General features: G+C 37.4%; 1 protein-coding gene across 1 annotated transcript; it reads left to right on the top strand.

The window, feature by feature from the left end:
• The first annotated feature begins 18,565 nt into the window (after window positions 1-18,565).
• Window positions 18,566-24,172, top strand: LOC117624673 (phytochromobilin:ferredoxin oxidoreductase, chloroplastic). Its single transcript, XM_034356062.1, has 8 exons — window positions 18,566-18,948; window positions 20,621-20,737; window positions 21,877-21,971; window positions 22,543-22,636; window positions 22,748-22,879; window positions 23,040-23,144; window positions 23,689-23,739; window positions 23,806-24,172. Exons 1-8 carry the CDS (start codon window positions 18,742-18,744, stop codon window positions 23,992-23,994), a joined length of 990 nt encoding a protein of 329 aa, XP_034211953.1. The 5' UTR covers window positions 18,566-18,741; the 3' UTR covers window positions 23,995-24,172.
• Window positions 24,173-24,240: the final 68 nt, after the last annotated feature.

Genomic DNA, 24,240 nt, shown 5'->3' with positions numbered 1-24,240 from the left:
GGAATCTTAGTTCTTTTATTTCTTCCAGGCTCTGCCTCATTTGCAGACACACTAGATGAAGTTGAATTAACAACATCATCATTCTCTTTCGAATGGTAATCACTTTTGGTCTCTTTTTTCTTGTAAAGGACATATCTTGTTTATATGGATATATGTCTTCATAAAATATAGCATCAACAGATTCTAAGATAGTGTTTGCATGTATGTCTAAAACATCGGATTTAAAAACTAAAAATCTATATGCAACACTATTAGATGTTAAACCAATAAAAACACAATCAATTGTTTTTGGTCTAAGTTTGGTTCGTTTTGGCAAAGGGATTTGAACTTTTGCTAGGCAACCCCACACTTTCATAATTTTGTAAATGGGCAATCTCCCTTTCCAAATTTCATATGGACACTTATTAGTCTTTTCTTGGGGGATTCGATTCAGTATCACATTTGCAGTAAGTAGGGCTTCACCCCACAGATTGTGTGGAGCCCTTGAACTATTTAACATGGAATTTATCATATCTTTAAATGTTCTATTTTTTCTTTCAGCAACACCATTCTGTTGTGGTATGTATGGTGCTGTTGTTTGATGAACAATTCCATGTAATGCACATAATTCAGCAAAGGAAGTGGATTCATATTCCCTTCCTCTATCTGACCTTAATAATTTTATTTTTTTGTTAAGTTGATTTTCAACTTCTGCCTTATATGTCTTAAACATATCCAGGGCTTCACCCTTACTACGTATTAAGTATACATAATAGAATTTACTAAAATTGTCCATAAACGTTATGTAATAGTTTTTCCCACCATGTGTAGGAGTTGATCTAAAATCACATAAAGCACTATGAATTAATCCCAACAACTCATTGGTTTTTTCAGGTACATAATTAAAGGTTTGTCTTGCAAATTTTGACTATGTATAAGTTTCACATTTATTGTTTGAAATAAAACCAAACTTGGTCAGCAAACCTTAATTACACATCCTATATAAAGAACAAAAATTCACATGACCTAATCTAGCATGCCATAAACAAGATGAGTCAACAATATAAACAGAAGCCTTATTCATATTATTATTAATAAGATTTGCAGAAACATTGAGTTTAAACAATCCATTAGCAAGATGGCCTTTGCCTACAAACATTCCCCCCCTTAGTCAATACAAATTTGTTTGACTCAAACACTAGTTTGAATCCCTTATTACTAAGAATTGGACCATAAACCAAATTCTTTCAAATTTCTAGCACATGTAGTTTGAATCCCTTATTGCTAGAAAGGTTAGTTCTTTTTCAAAGGTAAACTTCAAAAACACTTTGCCCTTTCCCATTACTGCAGATGCAAAAGAATTTCCCATGTATAAGTGCTCATCACCATCTATTTTTTGGTAAGTAGAGAATATTGCTCTATCACCCCAAATATGGCGAGTGGCTCCAGTGTCCATCCACCAGTCAGAAAAATCTAAGACCATATTTGTCTCAGAAACCACTGCAGCCAATGCATCTTCTGCTTCTGCAACATTTGCTTCATTGTTCCTAGGCTAGTTGTTTGAATTCGCAGGATTGTGGTCCCTTTTGTGGCAACATTCCTGTGCTCTATGACCTGGTTTCCCACAAACCCAACAACCTCCTTTTATCCTCTTGAAATCTTTCCCTTTGGCCCCTGGTACAAAATTCTTTGTAGACTTCTTATTTTTATGGGAATTAGATTTCTGCTTTGAAGGATTGCTCTCAACTATATTTGCCTTGGATTCCACGTTTGAAACCACTCCTTTTTTGTCACTTATTCTGTTATCCTCTTCAATCCGCAGCCTTAAAATCATATCTTCAAGAGTCATCTCCTTTCTTTTATGCTTGAGATAACTCTTAAAGACTTTCCAGGTGAAAATTTTTGGGATTGGTCGAAATACAAGGGAGACTCTGCCGAAATTTCGACAGAAGTCTAAGGAAAAAAATAATAATTTTGAGACGAGAAGGGTAAAAAGGTCTTTTGTGCCCGACATTCGCCAGGTGTCGAACACGCACAGGACTTGGCTCGAATTCCAAAGTGGAAATTGGGTCGGGTCCTGTCAATTTGGTATCAGAGCATAGGTTTTACTTCTTGTAGACTTCGCACTCTGTGCTTCCTCGTTTTCTTCTTAAGTTGGGCCCAAATGGTGGTGGTATCCATAGGAAAATTAGACAGTTATCTCGATGTAAGGAGATGAGATTTTCAAATTGGACAGGAACTGCACCGGTGTCTGAACCGGTAGAGAAATCTTTGTAAGAGGCTTAGCAGGAGCCGTATTTACGGTACTTAGTAGACAGGGAGATCCAAACCTCCAGTAGACCTTAGAACTGTTAGCTCAGGCTTTCGTCGGCCCGAGATCCATCCTTGAGTTAGGTGAATCCAGTAAAAAGGATTGAAAGCTATAAATTTTGGTAATGGTTGCTCTCAGTAGTAAAGGAAGATTGAATTGAAAGGAATAGAGTAGATCAGGGAGGTTCAGATTGTTCTACAGAAAAGTAAGGGTATTAGTGGGATTTGGTTAAGAAGTGATACCAGGATCCTTCGACTAATACGTAACAAGTATTTTCAGAGCCGGAGTTGATAGTCAGTCCTATCTATAAGTCTACAGAAGGTGTGAATACAGGAATTTTTGCAGCAGGATAGAGGATAATGGTTGAACCCGAATACTGTTTCTATTAATAGAAATTGGAAAGTAAGAGGTAGTACCTAGTTACGATAAGGTTAAAAGCCTCCGTTCAAGGTATAGTGATCAGTTGTAGTTAGTCAATTTTGAGGCCGTGGTGATGTCTGCCCCAGCCAGATAATGGGCAGACCATGGGGTGCACCTTGTGCACAGTATTTGGAGATAGGTAACCTTAATCAAGAAGAGTTTAAGAGAGATACTACAGTGGTGACCACAGTTTCAAATCATTGAATGGCCGCAGGTTTGGAGGCCATCGAACTGGAGTTAGTTTCAGTAGAGGTACCAGCTAGGAGGGTGGTATTGCTAATCGTTCTAGTGTCGGTGTAGCCAGGAGTATTAAGAGATGTGTTGATAGGCTCTAACAGGAGAAGTTACCCTAATGTGTCAGAGGTGGTAGGTACCGTTCAGGGCCCCGCTAGTGAAATGCAGTTGGAGGATATTAAAAAGGTGGTTGCTGTTGTTTACCATAAAAAGACCATTACTGCAGCAAAGCAAGTGTGCAAGGTGACTTACAGGAAACACCACAGTCTATAGAGGTTCTGTTAGTGGTGGGCCCAGATCAGTGCGGCTAGTTAAGGAAGCAGTCAACCGAAGAGACGTGGTGACAATTTTTAGGTTCGCAGATAGACAGTATAACATCTCTCAGTAGGAATTAAAGAACCCTATTGGATTAAGCAGAAAAAGACTCAAGTAAACCAAGACTGGTAAGACGTTATGCCGATCCTAGTAGAAGGATCTTTAGTTGAGTATTCTTGATATATATCACCTGCGGAAGGTGAAATGAGAATCAAGGAAGCAAGAAAGTCAATCTTAGCTGAATCGGACCCAATAAAAGTATAGAATGTGTAGTAAACAAGCAGTTTAGAGGTTGGAAGGGAAAGTGTTTAGTTTTCACTGAAATGTGCAGGGTAGTAACCCGAGTAACAAATACAGGAGCAGTTCTTCCCCCTTCCTGTAAGGACAGAGATGCAAATTTCGAGGACGAAATTTTTATAAGGGGGTAGATTGTAATAACCCAAAACAAAGTATCTAAAAGAAAGAAAATATCTAAAAAAGTAAGGAAAATATCTTTTAGCAAAAAGACAATTTTACCATCGCATTATTTAATAAGGAAAAAGTTGACTTTTTGATCGGAAAAGAATTTGGTATTTCCGATTACGCCGTTGCGTAAAACACGGCGAAACGAGTCAGTAGACACGGAGTAGACCCGAATCGGAGTTGTAACGAAGGAGTTATGGTCAAAAGAGTCTCAGTGGCAGAACCGTAAATATTTTGAAGTTCAGTTTTATAAACCCAGCTTTTCTTCTCTCTCGAACCATCTCGACCAGCCAACTTCAGACAGCGATTTCTCCCAACTCAGGCCACCGTTTCAGGCAATACCGGTCCCAAACGAACCACCTCACTTCCCTCTATCAGCCCTGCCCCTCCTCAGCCTCCATCCGCTACTGTAGTAGCCGGAAACTGCCACGAAACAGGCTGGTTCCAACAGTTTTTTTGAAAATTTTTGGGAGCTCGTTCTCTCACTTCCGACCACCAAATCAATCGAGTAAGGTATGGTTTCTCAGCTATTTTTCGTGTTCTAGCTGATGGGTATATGGGTTTCGATCGATTTTAGCTCTAAGGGGTTCGATTTTCGACTTGAAATCTGGCCGGAACTTCTGCCGCTCGAAACTACTATTTCTGGTCACTTTTTGGGGGTTGTCCAAGAACAAAAGTGACTCCAAATGGGGTGTTTTACCTAGGGTAGGAGTTTGGAATCTTGGTTTCGAGATTTTTCAGCCACCCGAAATCCCTTTGGACACCCAAAGCTGCCCGCGCGCGCTGGAGCCCGTGGGCGAGGGTAGTGATGTAATTCTGTGCAGTTTTGTGACCCTCGTGTCGTCACGAGCGTGTGAGATTTTGCGGATCTCGATTCGGAGTCCGTTTGAGCCCCGGACGGATTTTCCATATCGCGCGATCCGTGGGTGCAGTGTCGTTAAATAATCGGATCGCGCTGAATTTCGGATATGTCGGTCTACACGATGTCATGATCGTGTAGGATTCGACGGATTGCGAATCGGAGTCCCGGATACTTTGGAATCGCGAACCCTGGGGCTAGGATTTGGATTTTAAGCGATAACGCAATTTTAGCTAATCCGACCATCCAATTCAGACCCAATTCACAGAACACGGTTCCCTCACTGTAAGGAACCTTCAGGGAAGCCCAGATTGGCCATCAGAGATCGTGGACCCATGGGGTCCCGGGTCGGCCGATCAGGCAGTTTATCACTTAGTTGAGCGTCGGACCTTCCCAAAACTGGTCCAAGTGTCTGAAAGGGCTAACGAGGGCATAAGAGTAACTTGGAAGGAGATGCATGTATTTCTAGGAGCCGGGGGCAGGGGGTTTAGTTGAAATTCTTTTTAGTCAGCAGTCTATTAATTTAATTTTTATGGGTAGTCAGGCACCAGGAGCCCGACAGGATTGCAAAAGAGACCTTCGAAGGGTCGAAGTAGCTCGGACCATCTGTGAGTGGACTTCCTTTCATAAATTATTTTATATAAATATGTTATATAGAGGATTTCTATAAGTAAGATTTCTATAAGTAAGATTTCATAAGTGATTTTATATAGATTTTATCTAAATGAGTTTTGTAAATGAGTTTATTTGAATAAATTCCTTTAGAAAAATCTGAATAATAACTGAAATCTCAAGTTGTGCTGCTATTTCAACAGAGTTTGAGATTGGAAACAAGACTCCAAAGCGATTTCGGGTGGCCAAAGCGATTTCGGGTGGCCGAAAAATCTCGAAACCAAGACTCCAAACTCCTACCCTAGGTAAAACACCCCATTTGGAGTCACTTTTGTTCTTGGATAACCCCCAAAAAGTGACCATAAATAGTAGTTTCGAGCGGCCGAAGTTCCGGTCAGATTTCAAGTCGAAAATCGAACCCCTTAGAGCTAAAATCGATCGAAACCCATATACCCATCAGCTAGAACACGAAAAATAGCTGAGAAACCATACCTTACTCGATTGATTTGGTGGTCGGAAGTGAGAGAACGAGCTCCCAAAAATTTTCAGAAAAACTGTTGGAACCAGCCTGTTTCGTGGCAGTCTCCGGCTACTACAGTAGCGGATGGAGGCTGAGGAGGGGCAGGACTGATAGAGGGAAGTGAGGTGGTTCGTTTGGGACCGGTATTGCCTGAAACGGTGGCCTGAGTTGGGAGAAATCGATGTCTGAAGTTGGCTGGTCGAGATGGTTCGAGAGAGAAGGAAGCTGGGTTTATAAAACTGAACTTCGAAATATTTACGGTTTTGCCACTGTGACTCTTTTGACCATAACTCCTTCGTTACAACTCCGATTCGGGTCTACTCCGTGTCTACGGACTCGTTTCGCCCTGTTTTACGCAACGGCGTAATCGGAATTACCAAATTCTTTTCCGATCAAAAAGTTAACTTTTTCCTTATTAAATAATGCGAGGGTAAAATTGTCTTTTTGCTAAAAGATATTTTCCTTACTTTTTTAGATATTTTCTTTCTTTTAGATATTTTGTTTTGGGTTATTACATTCCAAGATGGAGGGAGTTTTTCTATAATAGATGCCACTTGAAAAGAATCACTTATTTTCACGCCTTCTGCAAGAATATCATGAATAATCTTTTAGAGGTCTTCCACTTGATTGACAATAGGCTTGGAGTCCACCATTTTGAAGTCTAGAAATTTGCCAACAACAAAATTCTTTGACCCTGCATCTTCTGTTTTATATTTCTTCTCCAATGACTCCCACAGTTCTTTGGCTGTTGTGAAGACTACATATACATCATACAACGAATCATCCAAGGCATTGAGAGTGTAATTTATGCATAGGAAATCATTGTGTTGACAAGCAGAAATTGCATTCAAAGTCTCTGCAAGAATGTTGTCTCCCTCTGCCTTAGGTATAGTCTCTATCACAACATTAGCCAAATTAAATGTTGTTAAATGAAACAACATTTTCTGCTGCCAATGTTTGAAATCCCCTCCCTTGAAATTTTGAGGCTTCTCGAAATGAGAGTTCTTCCCTGATTGTTCCATTGTTATATTGTCTAAGATTGTTGAAACAATCAGTAACTCGTATAATATAACAGAATATATATATATATATATATGGCCTTTCTCCATTGCGAATTACATTGATGCGGATTCAATACGGATTTCTATTTTGATCCATTAGATGGCTTGAGCGGTGGAGATTTAACACAACAAACAAGACATAAAAAAAAATACCCATATTTGACTTTGCACCGCCATTTGAGAACAGAGAAACAAGATACCACTCATCCCATGCTTTCTCTTTCTCATTTCATCTCCTCAATGTTCCATTTTTTTCATCTCTCTTTTTTAGTCAAAATATATCAATGGAGGAGGTGTGGCAAATGGGGCATGGACTATCTTACCCATTGTGATTGCAATTAGAAGGGTTGGCTTCCTTGTTTGATTCACTGGAGTGGAGATGGATCCCTTGTGAACAAAATCATGCAGCTTGAATTGGTCTCGGAGCAGTGGTTGTGCAAACTGATCAGCAAAAGACCACTATTCTTCCCTGTGCTTTTCTGAGTTCTCTTCCCACCTGAAGAGTTTTCCCAAGCTTTACTTCATACCAATAGCTCAAAGAACATAAATTTAGAACCAAAATATATCACACCAGACTAAATTGAAGTGCAATCATTGACAGCAAACAAAAGCTTCTCCACAAACAAAGAGTTAAATCTTCTATGGTTTTTATTATTATTTTTTTCTAACACAATTGGGTTTGGTTTTTTTTTTTTTTTTTTTTTTTTTTTTTTTTTTTTGGGGTCTGAAACAGGGGTTTGCTTCTTAGACAATGATTTCTGAGATGAGTTTTTGGAGCTATTTTTTTCAATAATTTATGGGTTTTTTTTCTTTCTTTTATGTCATTGTTTATTGAATCCCTGATATATATTGACTCAAAAAGAGAGCTGAAAAAATCGAACATGAAGGAGATGAAATGGGAAAGAGAAAGCATGGGCTGAGTGGTCTGTTGTTTTTCTGGTTCTCAAATGGTGGTGCGAAGTCAGATATTGGTATTTTTTTTTTAATGTCTTGTTTGTTGTGTTAAATCTCCACCGCCCAAGTCATCTAACGGATCAAAATAGAAATCCGTATTGAATCCGCATCAATGTAATTCGCAATGGAGAAAGGCCCTATATATATATAAGGCTTTTAAATGAATCAATATATAACAGCAGAAAATTATAGATGCAAGAGTTTGTATTAACCAAAAATACTAACTTGCAGAGATGATAGAGGCTAGCAGATTTGCTATGTCCTTAGACAGTATTTCGCTCCCACTCCTGTGCTTGGAGTTCTACAGACGACTGTCCACTAAGATACGACTGTCTACCAAAATACAACTATCAAAATCGAAATTCTAGCAATTGAATTTTGGTATCTGGCAAACTACAGTATGGGTACTCTCAATGGATTTTAGTGTTGAGTGAGATGTATTGGGTTTCAAAGTTAGTTTTCTTCTCTGTACGTTTAGCTATTTAAATAAGCCTAAGACACCCCTTGAACATATCTGTTCAAACATATATGTCATAACTTTGAATTTCTAACTAACTGAAATTATCCAAAGTTCAAAAACTTAAATATATAAAAATATATATTTAATTTAAATAAGGCCAACAAGTCCAAAGCCCACTTCAGAAAAACCCAATTGTGTTTATTATAGTGAAAGATCCCTACTCTTATAAAGAGTGTAGGAAAGTTGTAACTTTCCAATTTGGGACTCTTTTCCCACTCAAACTCTAACATAAATCACCTAGCATGCCATATCTAGTATGAAATCAAAGTAAGAGTGGAAGCATTAAATAAACTAGGGATTCATGCAAGTCTTATTTAGTCCCAATCTTTATAAGTCTATGAAAATGTGCACCAAAGACTCTCTAAATCCTATTTGAGAGAAAGATAAGATGTTCATACCCTATGAGCGAATCTTGAAACCAAGAATGGTGTTCAAGTAGAGAAAGTGGTCCCTTTGTTGTTGGCTCTCCCTTTGATGTTGATTCCCCAACTTGTAGCTCTCCAAATAGGTACAAAGATATGCACCTCCCCAAAGCTCTTCGCCAAGAATTGAATGGGATAAGAGAATGAGTAGACAACAATTGAAAAGTGGTGCTAGCACCCTCACTTGATGTGATAGATTGAAGGGGTTAGGGAGAGAGAGCTTAATGTTTTCTCTCTTCCAATTTCACCAACTTGAAAACCTTAGGATGATAAGATTCCATAGCTACACACTTACAAGATCAAAAATGTCACAAGAGTGACAAAAATGCCCCCAAACCCTAGTGTAGCCACACTGCCCCCTCCCTTTCCCCCTCCCCCCCTCCCCCCCTCACTTTTGTGTATCATCTTTTACTATCTTGGTCCAACACATTAATCCTATAATGTGTCACATATGTGCCTAAGTCCATATGGTCAAATCCCTTTTGAATTTTCAAGTCATATAGGACCTTTAATTAAAGTTTCATAACTTTAATTGAATAATTAAATTAATCTAATCAATTTAATTACTCTAGTGACTTGACTAATTCAATCACTCACTTGTCTAACGAGTGTTGGTCCCGGTCATCCTTAGTTGACCGTGTCAAGTGTCGGTCAACCGTTTGACCTTTAACCTTTGACTTTCACATTGACTTTGACCAAGTCACAAAATCATTCATTCTCTTCATAATTTCCCAATCGATTCCTTTTCGTGTGTGATCTTATAGGTTCTAATTAGCGAGGCAGTGGGTATGAATGATTCACTCTGAATCAAGTGTGAATTGTATCCCTCCATACAATTCTCCCTATTGGCGAAGGCTAATTATAATTAGTCCTTACAGGGCTTCCACAAGCCATGAGTGACACCTAGCAGTATGTCATGGCTACCCAGGCTAAAAAGAATTCATTTTGAGAACCTAGTCAATTTGTGATTACAATGCAATTCGATCATTCTCTAATTCAATACTCTATGTCATATTCTCGGGATATTGTAAACTTGTGTCAAAATCCCTAATATGACATCTCTAGATTATATGATTCAATTTGATGAAATTGCAAACATTCTTGTTTCAATTTCCATCCGATACTTTGGCCAAAGATTCACGAATCATGTCTTTAGAGTATTCTCTCTTCTTACTATAAGAGCAGAGATTCCTTGTTGTACATTCACCTGTCTCTGCGTACATGCTGTGAACCTTGAGAAACACCTTTAAGTCACATTATTTCGATACGACCGTATAGTGATCTCAAAGATAAACAACATATACATAAGACAACTGTGGTGTCTCAGGTCTAAGGATTAATTTGTTTGACACTTGTGAGTAAGACTTCCATACAAGAATTCTAGAGTTGATCTCATTCAGTGGACTCCATCTTCTACTATAGAGCACCTACACATCTGTCTCAGTGTCTCTACTCGAATGACTTAAGGTTAGTCATCCTCCTAATTGAGCAAACATAATGTGTACCAGTCTTTGCGGGTCACCATTGTCCAATTGATGATCCTATGACCACGAATATTTTCGGATATGATATTCATATGTACGGAAAGGTCTCTTGCATCTAACTTCTTTAGACCACTTTCCATTTATATCTTAATCCATGGACTTGTTACTTTGTGTACGTTATGTATCTAAAACAACGTTCTTGCCCCCAGTTGTTGTAATTTGGCGTGTATGGTACTCTTTTTCCCTCCCCTGAAGTTTTATCCCATTGGGTTTTCTTTAGGGAGGTTTTAATGAGGCCACTCTTCCTCATGCCAGACCTATTATTCCTGATGATTGATTAATGATTTCCATTTTGCCCTAAAAAAAAAATTTTGAATTCTAGACTGTATATTGTCTTCATAATATCCACCTACAATAAGAAAAAATTCATTAAAAAAAAAATGATTGACCTTCATGTGAAGTAAATACGTAACGGAAAACAATTTACCTCCGTATGTGGAGTTAAATACATAGGATGAGATAAATACGAAGAAAAAAAAAATTACCCATATATGAGTTACCTCTTATATAGTGGTCAAACTAAACACATTTGAATTTACTTGTTAAAATTGTATTACCTAACAAGTAGAAACAGAAAACCCTACTTATTTTACCTAAATTGTGTAAGCACTCATGCATGTTTGAAAACTTGTGCACGGTTGTGTTTTATCACCTCCAGAACAGGTATCAAACCCACCATGTATTACTTATATACCCAATATATCGTACCCCAAAATAAAATCCAACCTCCCCAATATGTAAACAAATGAAGACAATGCCAATTGAAATAATAAAAAATAAACTGAATGAAATACCCACCTTTAAACACACCAACGCTAAGTTTAAGTCTTCACACTTCATAAAAGCCTTATACTTAGGTATATAAATTACCCAAGAAATTCTTTAGCAACATGAACGGCCATGAACAATAACATCTCTATTGGCTTTTCATGTGGGATGATTTTGCAAGTCCTCCCTCTCTCTCTCTCTCTCTCTCTCTCTCTCTCTCTCTCTCTCTCTCCCCAAAGATTTCAATATATTTTGAATGAGGTGTGGAGTACCAATGGGGAGAGACAAAATTAAAACAAAACGAAAGAAACCAACTTGAGATATGCTAAAATCAATGAGAAGGTATAACTTTAAAGAATCATGCTACTCTTACCACATTTTTATACCACCTTATGTGGCAGTTGAGGTGAACATCCACATCAATTAAAATTATTTGTAGTTTGTTACATTATTTATTTATTAATTAATGTGGTTGTCCACCTAAGCTGCCATACAAGGTGGTACGAGAATGTGGTATAAAAATGTAGTAAGAGTAACATTTTTGTTGTTGTCAAAAATTGCTGAAATTTATTGAATTGAAGAATCAAGGTTTACATCACTTGCTAGAATATTAGAGAGCCATACTGGGCAGGAAAGGTCCTAGCTAAAGGTACCCCCAACTTGAGAAAAATAAGCAGCAACCTTAAGTGCTGCTTTGTTACATGTTCACGGAATATGTCTAAAGTCTGCTCGTTGAAACTAAGGAGCCAGAACCTGAATATCAAAAAGTATGCATTCGATGTCTGCAACCTCCTTACCTTTGATCAGTCGTATAAGCTCTTTAGAATCGGATTCCACCTTTACCTAATTGACCCCCAACTGAAGGCACGCACCTAGAGAGTCCCAAATGGCCTTTGCTTCGACCGCTAGTACTGTTCTGCAATAGGGTAATCTTGTGCCACCAGCTCGCAAAAGCTAAGCACAATCATTGCGAAGAACCTAGCCAGTCCCACGACGTTTAGTCTGCGCCACCCATCCCCCATCACAATTTGCTTTAATCATCCCATAGGGAGGCTTGTGCCATGTTCGTCGTGGCATATCTAGTATTCTGGGGCCCTTGGTAATTGAGAGACCAACAGTTTAACCTTTATTTGAGCGTCCCAGTATTCATTAACCTGCAAAAGCAAGCATTCAACCAGATTTGTGGGTTCCAAAAGCTTAATGTCAAAAACCAAAGCATTTATCCCATTTCAAATTCTCCATGCACCAAAAGCTAGCAATTGGAAGATCTCCTCATTCCTCGATCATTGCTCAAACTTCTTAAGTAACAGCTCCCAATACCCCAGGAAATCCACACTCTCCATTCGTTGCACATCTAGTTGTAACAGACTTGTAAACGAGAAAAGTCTAGCAATCTCACATTGAAAAATAAAATTGTGAACCTGGTGTTGAAACAAAAAAAAGTTTGGCCAAATAAATTTTATCATTTATTTCAAATAAAAATTAAATGATAAATGCAAGCCAACATGGGTTCCCAAAATTTTGGATTTCTGTTATATTTCAAATTGGTGAGTTAATAGGCTTAAAAGGGAGGCTGAATCTAATCACCACTTATTTGAAATTCAAAAGTGTAGTTTGTTGTGGGGAGTCCTATCTAGTTGGCCTATAAAAAGGCTACAACAGAAGGAAAAAAAAAAAGAAAAAAAAGAAAAGAAAAAAAGAAAGGAGAAAGCTGATGACAGATTAAAAAAGGCTGCTAGAGAAATTAGAGCAGTGCAAAGAAGAGGAAAAAATTGCTACAAGTATACTGTCATCTCTATTTTCTTTTCTATGTTGGGCATAGCATGCCACAAATCCATGGGTGAGTAACAAGAAATTATTTGGATGCAAATCCATGTGTGAGTAACCCTGAAATTATTTTGATGTTAAAATTCATATGGCTGAGAAACCTAGAACCTCAGCATATGAAAAAATTTGGAAAATGGGTTCAAAGATCCATGACAATTAGCAAAGAAAAAAATTTGTAGCAAAGATGTTGGGGTTTATTCCTGTAGCAGATGCAAATTAAAAAAAGGGGTTGTACCTCTGCCTTTGGTGAATTTGATCAACTCACTTCCTCTCTGTCAAAAACAAAAGCACACTAATTTTTTTTGTGTTGGGGCTGCTCTGAAACAAAAACAAAAAAGGAAAAATCATCTGTTTGCATACAGATGGAATAGACAAGAAAAAGATGAAAGACAACCACGTTTTGATGGCTTGGCTGTAATAACCCGGTCCTTAATTAATTTTTAATTACTAAATTATTAGAGAAAAAGACAATTTTGCCATTTGAATAAATTATTAGGGAAAAAGTTGACTTTTGACCGGGAAGGAATTTGGACATTTTAGTTATACCATTGCATAGAGCACGTCGAGATGAGTCTGTAGACACGTAGTGGGCTCAAATCGGAGTTGTAACGATGAAGTTACGATCAAAAGAAGTTCAGTGGCATAACCGTAAATATTTCAAAGTTCAGTTTTAAAACCCAAATTCTCTCCTCCCCTCTCAGAAGCTTCACAACTAGCCAACTTCTATCCTCCACCACCGCCACCACACACCTCCGTTCTTGACGGCACCGGCCCCGTTAGAGCTGCCTCACTTCCTTATTCGATTTTCGACCGGTCCCAGCCTTGATCTGCGGCGTGGTAGCCGGAATCAGCCACAAAACAGGCGGTGTTGGGCATTTTTTTTAGTAAACTTTCAGGAGCTTGTTCGAACGCCTCCGGCCACTAAATCTTTCGAATTTGGTATGCTTTTCTATCCTTTCAACATGTTCTAGCTGCTGGTTGTGTTATTTCTGAGAAATTTCTGCGTTTAATTGGTTGATTAAGCTATTGAAGTTTTGGCCAATTTTGCCCTTCGATTCCGGCCACTTCTTGCCACTTTTTGGGGTAGGTCCAAGAACAAAAGTGGTTTCAAATAAGGTGTTTTACCTAGGGTAGGAAGCTTGGCCTTCAACCTTGAAGTTTTCCGGCCACCAAAATTTATCTAGGCACTCAAGCGCTGCCGGCGTGTGTGGCGACCCGTGGGCAGGGTGGTGGTCCCACATTATGTTCTAAAATTATTCTTATGTTGTCATGAGCGCATAGGAATTCGCGGATCTCAATTCGGACAACGTTTGAACCCCGAACGGATCTCGCATATTGTGCAATTTCCGGGTTCGATACGTTTGAGCTGTTGGATCGCAGTCAATTTCTTATATGTTGATCTATGTAATTCCAGGATTGTGTAGGATTCAATGGATTGTAAATTGGAGTCCCGGATACTCCGAAAAGGCCAACCATAGGGCTAGGTTTACAGTAACCGTCCGATCGTGTGATCGTGAGTAGTCCGACCATCCGATCGAGACCAGACTCTTTGTGGAGTGAAAAAAGCTTTGGACCACCTCGCAATATCTTCCCCAATCTCCCCCCATAATTGCTGGAAAAAACTTCTAGTAAACCCATCAAGGCCTGGTGCTTTGGAAGGGTTTATGGTGTGTACCACCATTTTCGTCTCCTCAATAGACACATGTTTAGTCAAAGTAGCATTTTGTTGATCATGTACTCGGCACCTGACACACCCTACAATCTCCATAGTATTTGTCGGATTACTTGTTTGATAAAGCTACGAAAAATAAGATGTAGCAGTATCTTTTATGTCCTTCTCCTCCTCCCACCAAGTCCCTCATGCATCCTCCAACCCATACAACCTATTAGCTCTCCTCTTGGCTAATACTTTAGAATGGAAGAATTTAGTTTTTTTTTTTCCCCATCTTAGAACCACTATATGCTAGATTTTAGCTTCCAATAAGTTTCCTCATCTTGTAGGGAACCCTTGAGTTTTAATTCCAAACCTCAGACTCATTCCCCATCAAAATGTGTGTCTAATACTCTTCACGTAACACATCCTTCAACACATCAACACGAATTTGTGAACTCCGCCACTCTCTTCGTCACCAATCCAAAATCCCTTTTCTAACCCACTGTAATTTTTGAACTACCTGCAGGCTTTGTGATCCCCCAAACTGCTTCCTCCCTTGCTCTTTAACTACTTGATGAAAGCCATCAATAGTGTTCCAGCGTGAGTTATAAATGAACTGTTTCTGCCACCGCTTTGGGACACCTTGAGTTTGTAGTAATAGCATAGCATGACCTGACCCCTCCACAATAAGATGATGCAATTTCACTGCTAGGTGTAAATGAATCTGCTTTGGGACACCCTCCAGATCTTGCTAACTCATCCCTAGCCATTTTCTGCTACCACTACTATATTGTGCCTTGTTTTGTTGTCCCGGTTATTCAATGAGTGGCCCCAAATTGAATGCATCAGATCCTTGTGTTAAGCTAGCATGTTGCACATGTTCATCTTGTATATCCTCTTCACAATGAGCGTACACCTCTCTCTCCAGACCCTCAACACCATCCCCAACTCCTTCCATGACCTCCACGTTTAAATCTATAGCCAAACCATTTTCCTCAGAAACTATAAAAGTTTCTCTGAGTTCACTCTCATTTACTCTTTGTTCTTGTTGTCCAGCATACATATTCTCTTGTATCAAATTCTCATACGCTCATTAGCCAAAGATTGCTCACCCATTCTCCCTAAGAGGCCAGCATTTCGAGCCTCTTCCTTAATTCTACGACTCATTTCCTCATCTTTGTGGGTATGTCGAATTCTTTCTACCAAAAAACCACTCTTCAAAGAAGTCTTACGATATGCAGCATTGAAATCTTTCCAATTGTTGCAACGCCCTCTATTTCTTCTATCCCTACTTCAGGAATCCTACTTTTCCCTACTCCATGGAGGTTCTCCGCGTTGTCGCCATTCAAACCTCATCCCCCTTGTCATGGTGTCAGTCGAAGAGTCAGTCTGTGACCTCGGGCCATTAGTACGGAGTCTTCTATCTCTCATATCTTCCTCAGCTTCCAATCTCGAGACAACAATTAAACACTCTGTGGACACCACTCCTCCCCCTTGCTGTCTTTCAAGCTTCTCCACACAAACTCTGCTAGTGTGACCTAGACACCCACAAATAAAACAATATTACGGGATGTATTGATATCGAAATTGCACCCAGATAGATCCCTCGTTCGGAAACTCCACAAAAGCTCCGCGCATCAAAGGTTGTTCAATCGGCATCAGAATGTGTACGCGCAGAAAATGCCCATTACATTCCTCCCCTTCTGCCCGGTCCACCTCTACCACTTGCCCCATTAATGATCCAATTTTCCGAGCCACCATAGTAGTCTTGTTCATAATAGGTATGCCATGGAGTTATACCCAAAACACTGCACGACATAGGTCAACACTTTGAGCATCCATTCTAGGTCGAACCTCGACTACAACCACTAAGCAATGGCGGAAAGTCCATGGTTCCATCTCCACGACCCGAAGTTTATCCTTCAGATTCTCAAGCTGAATCAGGAATCTATCATCTCCAATTTCTTTTATTGAAACCCCATCCATACCTCGCCACAGACATGCAAAAACTCCCATAAAACTCTCTCAACTCACAACTTTATGTGTCACAACCCTAGCTGCCAGGGTAAATTGCGAGCCCTTTAGCGGATCAATGGATTCTGTCTCGTCGATACGGATACCGACATGTTCTTTCTCAGACAAACGTAGTCTCGCACCAAATTGTTTCTCCAACTCCTCCATCCTGTAGCTTATACTTCGACTGTCCGTGCTATGCAAGCAACCACCCTTGTAAAAATCTCGCCTTTCTAATTGAAGTGTATCCACCGCTTACGAATCAAGACTGATCGTGATGTCCTTGTATAAGATGAGAAGGCACAGACAGTAGTCAAGGGATCAAAGTTGCCCCAAACTCTAGCCGCCTTTACCAAAACCCTAAACCCTCCTCTCCGTTCGAGAGTCTCACTTTGGTCTGTGGTAAGAGTAGCATTACTCAACCTTAAATGTGACCATTATTAAAAGAATAATGCTACTCTTACTACATTTGTATACCACATTCTCATACCACCTTATGTGGCAGATGAGGTGGACAACCACATCAATTAAAATTATTTAATATTTTCTTTTCTTTTATGATTTATTAACACTTAAAAAAACTGTTAATTAAACTTTCTTTATTAAAATACACTTCATTGATTTAATTGATATGGACATGCCACATCATGTGGTATAGAAATGTGGGATAAAAATATGGCAAGTGTAACATTACTCTTATTAAAAATGTTAAACTAATAAATATTGACCTAAATTCAGTTTGTTTATCATTTTTATTAAATAATACCAAAATTAAGGGTTGACAAATGGTTGTTTTGTAACCATTATTAAAAGAATAATGCTACTCTTACCACATTTGTATACCACATTCTCATACCACCTTATGTGGCAGATGAGGTGGACAACCACATCAATTGAAATTATTTAATATTTTCTTTTCTTTTATAATTTATTAACACTTTAAAAAAACCGTTAATTAAACTTTCTTTATTAAAATACACTTCATTGATTTAATTGATATGGACATGCCACATCATGTGGTATAGAAATGTGGGATAAAAATATAGCAAGTGTAACATTACTCTTATTAAAAATATTAAACTAATAAATATTGACCTAAATTTAGTTTGTTTCTCATTTTTATTAAACAATACCAAAACTAAGGGTTGACAAATGGTTGTTTTGTAAATAATTACGTAACTAGCCTCTGTGCACACGCTTCCACGCATGCGAGAGGCTTTTTTTATTTATAAAAATTTAAATTTATTTTAAAATTAAAAAAGATAATGGGTAGTTGTGTTTCATAAAAATAGGATCTATTATCTTATTTTTCTTTTAATTTTAATTTTTTTAATATGAAAAAAATGTGAATTTATCATATTATCCTCATTTAAATAATTTAAATTATTAATGTTTGCATTAACCAGGACATTTTCTGGTATTTTGAATGTTTCACAATTCTCTGCATTTTGCTTTATATATATAGATGAATAGAGAAAATGTTTCTTTTGGTAAAAAAAGAAAACAAATGGATATTAGTGGGGGTATAATGGGCATTGAGAAAAATCAACCTACCTAGCTCAAACAATCATCTGACACATCGACCATTAATTCAAATTTTTATATAAACCCAAAAATGGCTCAAATTGATCTTAAAAACCCAATAGGTTTTCCCCAATGAATGTTTGAAGTTTTGGGTTAATATCTAATTTTATTTATTTATTTTATTAATACCAATTAGAAAAATTAAATTCTAATGAGCAAATTTCATTAATTAACTTGTCATTATCACATAAGTTACCACATCACGTGATGAGCTAATGTGGTTAAGTTCAAATAATTTTGATTAAAAAAAATGTGTTCAAATAACATTTATACAAGTATGATCTATAAATGAAGATTTCAAAAAATAACAATTTGTTGAAATAAAAGGCACGGTTCGTTTTTGCGTTACAATGCTTTTCCTATTATTTGTTTTGTTATGTGCGGTTCGAATGAGGCAAACGTAGGCCTAATTATTGAAAGGGACACAACATACATGGTGGGTCTCTCAATAGATTTTCTGCTCTCATGGCTCTAACGCATTGAGCAGTGCTGTAGCGGTAACTGGATAAAGTTGAACCGAGCACAGACAGAGAACCAACCTCACTATCTTTAGCAGCACAAAAAAATAAATAAAAAACTTTAAAGAAAAACAAGGAAAAAGGAAGACTTAAAACCCCCCCAAGGAGGGGTTTATTATATTGCTGTTGGTGGATGCTTCAGTTCCAGTTTTTCTTTCTCTTCAATGGAATGTTGTTCTTCTTTAAGCTTTTGCGTACCCAAAAGACCTTTACCATTAATCAGAACTGCATTATTTAGTAGCATTTGCAGTAGCAGTAGGAAGCAGCAGATGCCCATTGTCCAACTCTCTGCAATTTCTTACAAAAAATTCATTAACTCTGCTTTGGATGAAACCAAACGCCACACCCATTTGGCACCTTCTCCCTTGCAGGTATGTACTCTCCTAAAACTGATATGGGTTCTTCTTAGATTGGTTTGATTTGAATTGTTCCTTTTGGTACTGAAAAACTTGGATGAGTAAATCTTTTTTTTTTTTTTTTTTTAAATTTCCAAGTTACTAAATGCTGGTTTTGCTGCTCAGCTGTTTGTTGAAAATACAAGATGTTTGCTGCTGGATCGCCCTCTGAAAAATTATTCGGTCTTGTTCTTTTTGTTTTTGTGTGCGTTAATTTGTGCATGTAAAGATAAATTGATGCTTTTCTGGTACAATAATCAAATTATTTCGTGAGTGTTGTTCCTTTTAACTGATGACTTAATCCGTGAGAAGAAGCAGATAGGGAACTTATGGTATGAAGATCAGTAAATGCAATTATAGGAAGCTAATATATATAAAATACTACTAAACACTTCAGACTTTGCTTGGAAGTCATAAATGAACTTAATCGAGCAGCTTCCTCCCATATTTTAACTGAGCTTACTATGTTGGCTGCTGCTGATTGCCAATGGTGTGGAGTGCCAAGTCATTCCTTATAATCATTATCATTATACATCACCAATACAAGTGCTTAATTTAACCAGATTGTTCGCCATATATGGGAGAAAAGGAATACTTGGTATTAGAATATAAAATATCTCTTGGCCCCCATTCTAATAGCTTAAGTTTTTAGAAGTAGTGGTAAAGCAACATAGCTTTTGTGGTCGGAAGATGTTGAGTTCAAATCTTTCAAACTACAATCTCCCAATTTGCGCGTCTGGTTTGGAAGCTGCCTTCAGTCCTTCCATTGGGTGTCAAGTCACATAACTGATGGTCCTTTCTGAGGTTTCAGGGATCTCTTCTTTGAGTCTGATCTATGATTAAAGGGCCAGAAGGGGCTTGGGACCTCAGGCATACAGCTAGTGCTAGGCCTGAGTATTCAGGTTGAGCTAGTATTTGGGACCTAAGATGTGAGCATTGCGAGTGCTCAAATCAAGATTGACCTCAGGTCAAGCTACCATCTTTTCCTTTTGGCGACACCCAAGGTGATCATCCTCGACCAATGTGAGAGGCATTGTCTAGGGTGCTTGGGTAGGTGGTCAGATCATTCAGTCCTATAGTTGAACTAGAGGACTATTTTGGCTTTATGTGGCTCGTCCTGATTGGTGGTTGATTTTTTTTTTCTCAACATTTCCAAAAATCACCGAGTATTTGTACTGTGTTTTATTGTTTTTATTAATAAGTTCTGTTTCATAATAAAAAAATTATGCTTAAGCATGCGCTTTCTTGGTACACTTCTCTATCTTTCACAGTGTGAACATAGTTGGCTGAAAGCACCGTAGTATTTGATTATCCAAATCCTGTCAAAAATAGAATTGTATCCTCAGATCATGACATTGACATGTTAGCTGATGGAACATTGATTGTAGATGCAATTCACCAAGAATAGAATTCAATTGTATTGATTTTATGCAGCTTTTTCTTGTGCATTATTTGGACTAGATCAGCTTTCAAAAGGTTTGCAATTTCATGTTGGCCATTTCTTGAACTATTTAACTTTTTCATTTTTGAGAACTCTTTGATGCTGTGATAGTATATACAATTATGAATATTTCACCAATGATTATTACCTGTCATAATGTTTATTATTTCTGCTGTTCATGACTAGCATTCCATTGTGTCTTGTCAGGAAAGATATAATTCTAGGATCTCAATGGATGGTAAATCAGAGATTGAAATGTTGTCATTCGAAGCTACTAAAGTTAGGCTTCTGCGTAGTCTTTGCATTGAGAGTCAAACAATGCAGGTATCATGCTGTAATTTGTCATTTTGTTTACCCTATATTGTGAGCTATAGAAGAGCTCACAGTGACTCCATTTGATTTAATAATTTTGTTTTGTTTTATTTGTTAATGCTATAATACTGGTGCAATGATGTCAACTACCTAGTACTCCACCATTGTTATATTTTCAAAATGTATGTCACCTGCATAATAAAGTAAAGATAGTTCATTTGGGGTTGCTTGTTGAATTGATGTATGAAATCTCTTACAGATCAGTTGGAAATCATCTATAGGATAATACATATATTCTTCAAAATTGTTGTGTGTGCAATGTGTTGTAGCCCCATTCATACTCATTTTCTTGACAAGAGGCTGATTGGTTTTTATCTCCGGTAATTTGGTTACTGACTAGTTTCAGCGTTAAATTTACCTTGTCATGCGAGAATATTTCTCACTCTTGACACTATGAAGGTACTAGAGTATCACATGATTTTGTTCAGCAATTAGAATTAGAAAGTGAACCGTAAACTGAGTTGAAGCCATATTGTTATTGAAATTTTCTGTCTCAAAGGTCAAGATTTTTCATGTGATTATTTTTCCTTTTATTTATTTTTGTTTTACCTGTAAGTAACAGTTCACATATTACTATTCTAGTAGGAAAAAAAAAACAATATAAATGTAATTTCAATTGGTATCCCCATAATCTTTGCTCAAATATCTGATATCACAAAAACAATAAGAGAAAACATTGGAAGTTAGGCTAGTAGAAAGTATGTCTCCTGAAGGTTTAGTTATTTGTTCCAAATGATAACTAGTTAGGAGATGGTGAAATTATCGATTTCAAGTTTCAACGTACACATTACATGGATCATGAATTAAAAGTAACCAATGAATAATTGATAACATGATATTTTGCTCTAATACTATAATAATTGATAATTAACGAATGAATTTAAAAGCTGAAGCTGCTAGGAGATGATCTGAGAATTAGTAAGATCTTGGTCATGGCCTGAGAATCTGTAGGCTTGATGAGATTAGGTTTGGAAACCTCGATTGACAGGCCCTCCTCAAAGCATGTGCATATATTGTATATTTTGTTAAGATCTATAACACATTTCACACTTTGCACTGCCAATAACTGTTGTATCATAAATCATGTGCAGGTTTTGGATTTTGCTGTCTTCCCAGAACCAGAATTTGATATGCCCATATTTTGTGCCAACTTCTTCAGCAGTGCAAATACGAACATAGTTGTTCTGTAAGCTCTTATTTATTAATTGTTTAAAAGTAATCATAGGACTACAGTTCTTTTATGACAATATCATTACGTTAATCTTAAACATCATTACTGATAGTGTTGTCTTCCCTCAACTGAGAAATATCCCAACCAAGTTACTGTTCTAAAAATATGTAGTAAAACTCAATAGAAAAATGAAAAGTAATTCCCATTGTACATGAGTAGGTAATGCTGACATGATGTTATACTTTACTATTCAATGCTTTTGCAACATCTGGCTATCCATATACATATTTTGCTATAAATTAGCTCGAACTTTAGTACATCTATTTATAGAAAAGAAGTCCAACTTTCTCTTGTGATACATTGATAAATTATTTGTCTTTTTTTGTTCATGTTGGGCGTGCTGCATCTAGAAACTCCACCATTTACTCTCTTTTGATGCCGAATGACACTTATAGTATGTTTATCTTCTCAAATTGATAATTTTAGTACATCATAACTATATTTTTCTCGCTGAAGCCGTTTTGGTATCATGTATAAATATGGAATACTTTAAATTTGCAGCTTACCCTTAATTGATCATTTATAGGGACCTCAATCCCTTGCATGATGTCATCAGTCAAAGAGATTACAAAGAAAAATACTATAAAGGCCTAATACCTCTTGGCCTTAAATATGCTGAGGTAAGTAGAATGATTCGAACTAGAACATATAATGTAAATGCTGATCCCGTGGTTATTTTCATATCCTTTCTAAAAGATATGGCATCATGACTGAACACAGATTTCATGCAGCTTTTACCCTGGGGAGGAAAGCTTACTAGCGAGTCATTAAAATTTTTTTCACCAATTGTGATATGGACAAGATTTACGTCAAGCTCCTACAAATATGATGTTTTATATTCTGCATTCATGGATTATTACAAGGTATAAGTTTGATGGCTTTTATGTCCCAAAATTTTAGTTTATGATATTTTCTATGCTGCTAAGTGGAATTGAATATCAACATTTATATGGTACTTCCTATATCAATTAAACTGTAGAATTCCAAGTTGTCATGTGTTAGAACTTCCTCTTGCTCCTGCAGGCGTGGCTTGAGCTGAGGGACCAAGCAGTAGTGGAGACAAATGCCTCTAAAATTATGTGTAACCGTGAAGCACAACATAGATATCTAACATGGAGAGCAGAGAAGGTGATTAATTCTCTTTGCCAGGTTTATTGTTACATGCATCCTTTCTTATGTATGGATTCCTTGTGATTCATATTAGGACCTTGGAACGGATTTTTTGGGAAGTCATAGTTCATGTCTTTGGTTTTCTCACTCTCAAATCTAAAAATTCAGTGGTTTAAGTTAAAAGAACAAAGAAAAGGAAAGCAATTATTTTGTTTTAGATGCATCACTGAAAGTATCATAGGAGTATGAAGAATAAAATAATAGACCAGTGCATATTGCTCTGAAAGCTGTTCAGTCTCACTTATAGGGCCTTCAGAACAGAACTGTTGTTGAATTCATAATGGAAATTCAGTATTTTCAATTATACCAAACAAGTTGTACCCAAAAAAAAAAATATTCTACCTAATAAGTTAAATTATAATAGAAAATTATTTTTTAAAAGAAATTTTTAGATATCAAATGATAGTTATGGTGGCTCTCTTGATTGCCTTTGACTTGTATAGCTTAATCCCCTATTATCTGTTTTTGTGACTTATTTTGTTGAGACAACATGTGACATTAGGATCCTGGGCATGGACTTCTAAAAAAGTTGATTGGGGAGACACAAGCAAAGGTATTGGACATTGATGAGTTTGATTTTATTACATGAGTGCAGTTTCTGACTTAAAATAATCTCTAGGACTTGCTGGTGAACTTCCTCTTTAATGGAATTGATGAACTAGGAAGCAAAAACTTCCTGGATTACTTTCCTGATTACTGCTGCGAGGACGGGACTATAAATCAGAGTCGTAGTATAATTGGAAAGTCTTTTGAAAGTCGCCCTTGGGATGGGAAAGGAGAATTTATTAGTAACAGTTTTGAAAATTAGATTGCAGTTTTGTGTTCCAGTCTGTTGCACTTGTTTTCCCTTTGTGGATGTTTTTCCTTTCTTCTTTTGGAATGCAGATGTTGTATATAGTAATTACTTTTGCTAAAACAGAAAACGCTAATCGGACTCTGTTGTGCAGTTCAATTATTTTAGTGACAAGGTTGGGCCAGTTTTACTTTGTGCAGTTCAATCATATTCTGTCATTCATATCAGAATAACTGAACTGTGCCTTGAAGGCGAAGCCAA

Source organism: Prunus dulcis, chromosome 4 (genome assembly GCF_902201215.1).
Source record: "Prunus dulcis chromosome 4, ALMONDv2, whole genome shotgun sequence".
Taxonomy (NCBI): domain Eukaryota; kingdom Viridiplantae; phylum Streptophyta; class Magnoliopsida; order Rosales; family Rosaceae; genus Prunus; species Prunus dulcis.
Note: the sequence above shows the minus strand (reverse complement) of the source record. Positions and strands in the feature narration are given on the sequence as shown.

Bases quoted from the DNA above. Each gene is read 5' to 3' on its own strand.
- LOC117624673 (XM_034356062.1), top strand. From the start codon at position 18,742: ATGGAATGTTGTTCTTCTTTAAGCTTTTGCGTACCCAAAAGACCTTTA. The intron at 21,972-22,542 runs GTAAGCTCTTAT...GATCATTTATAG, and splicing joins AATACGAACATAGTTGTTCT to GGACCTCAATCCCTTGCATG. The intron at 22,880-23,039 runs GTATAAGTTTGA...TTGCTCCTGCAG, and splicing joins CATTCATGGATTATTACAAG to GCGTGGCTTGAGCTGAGGGA.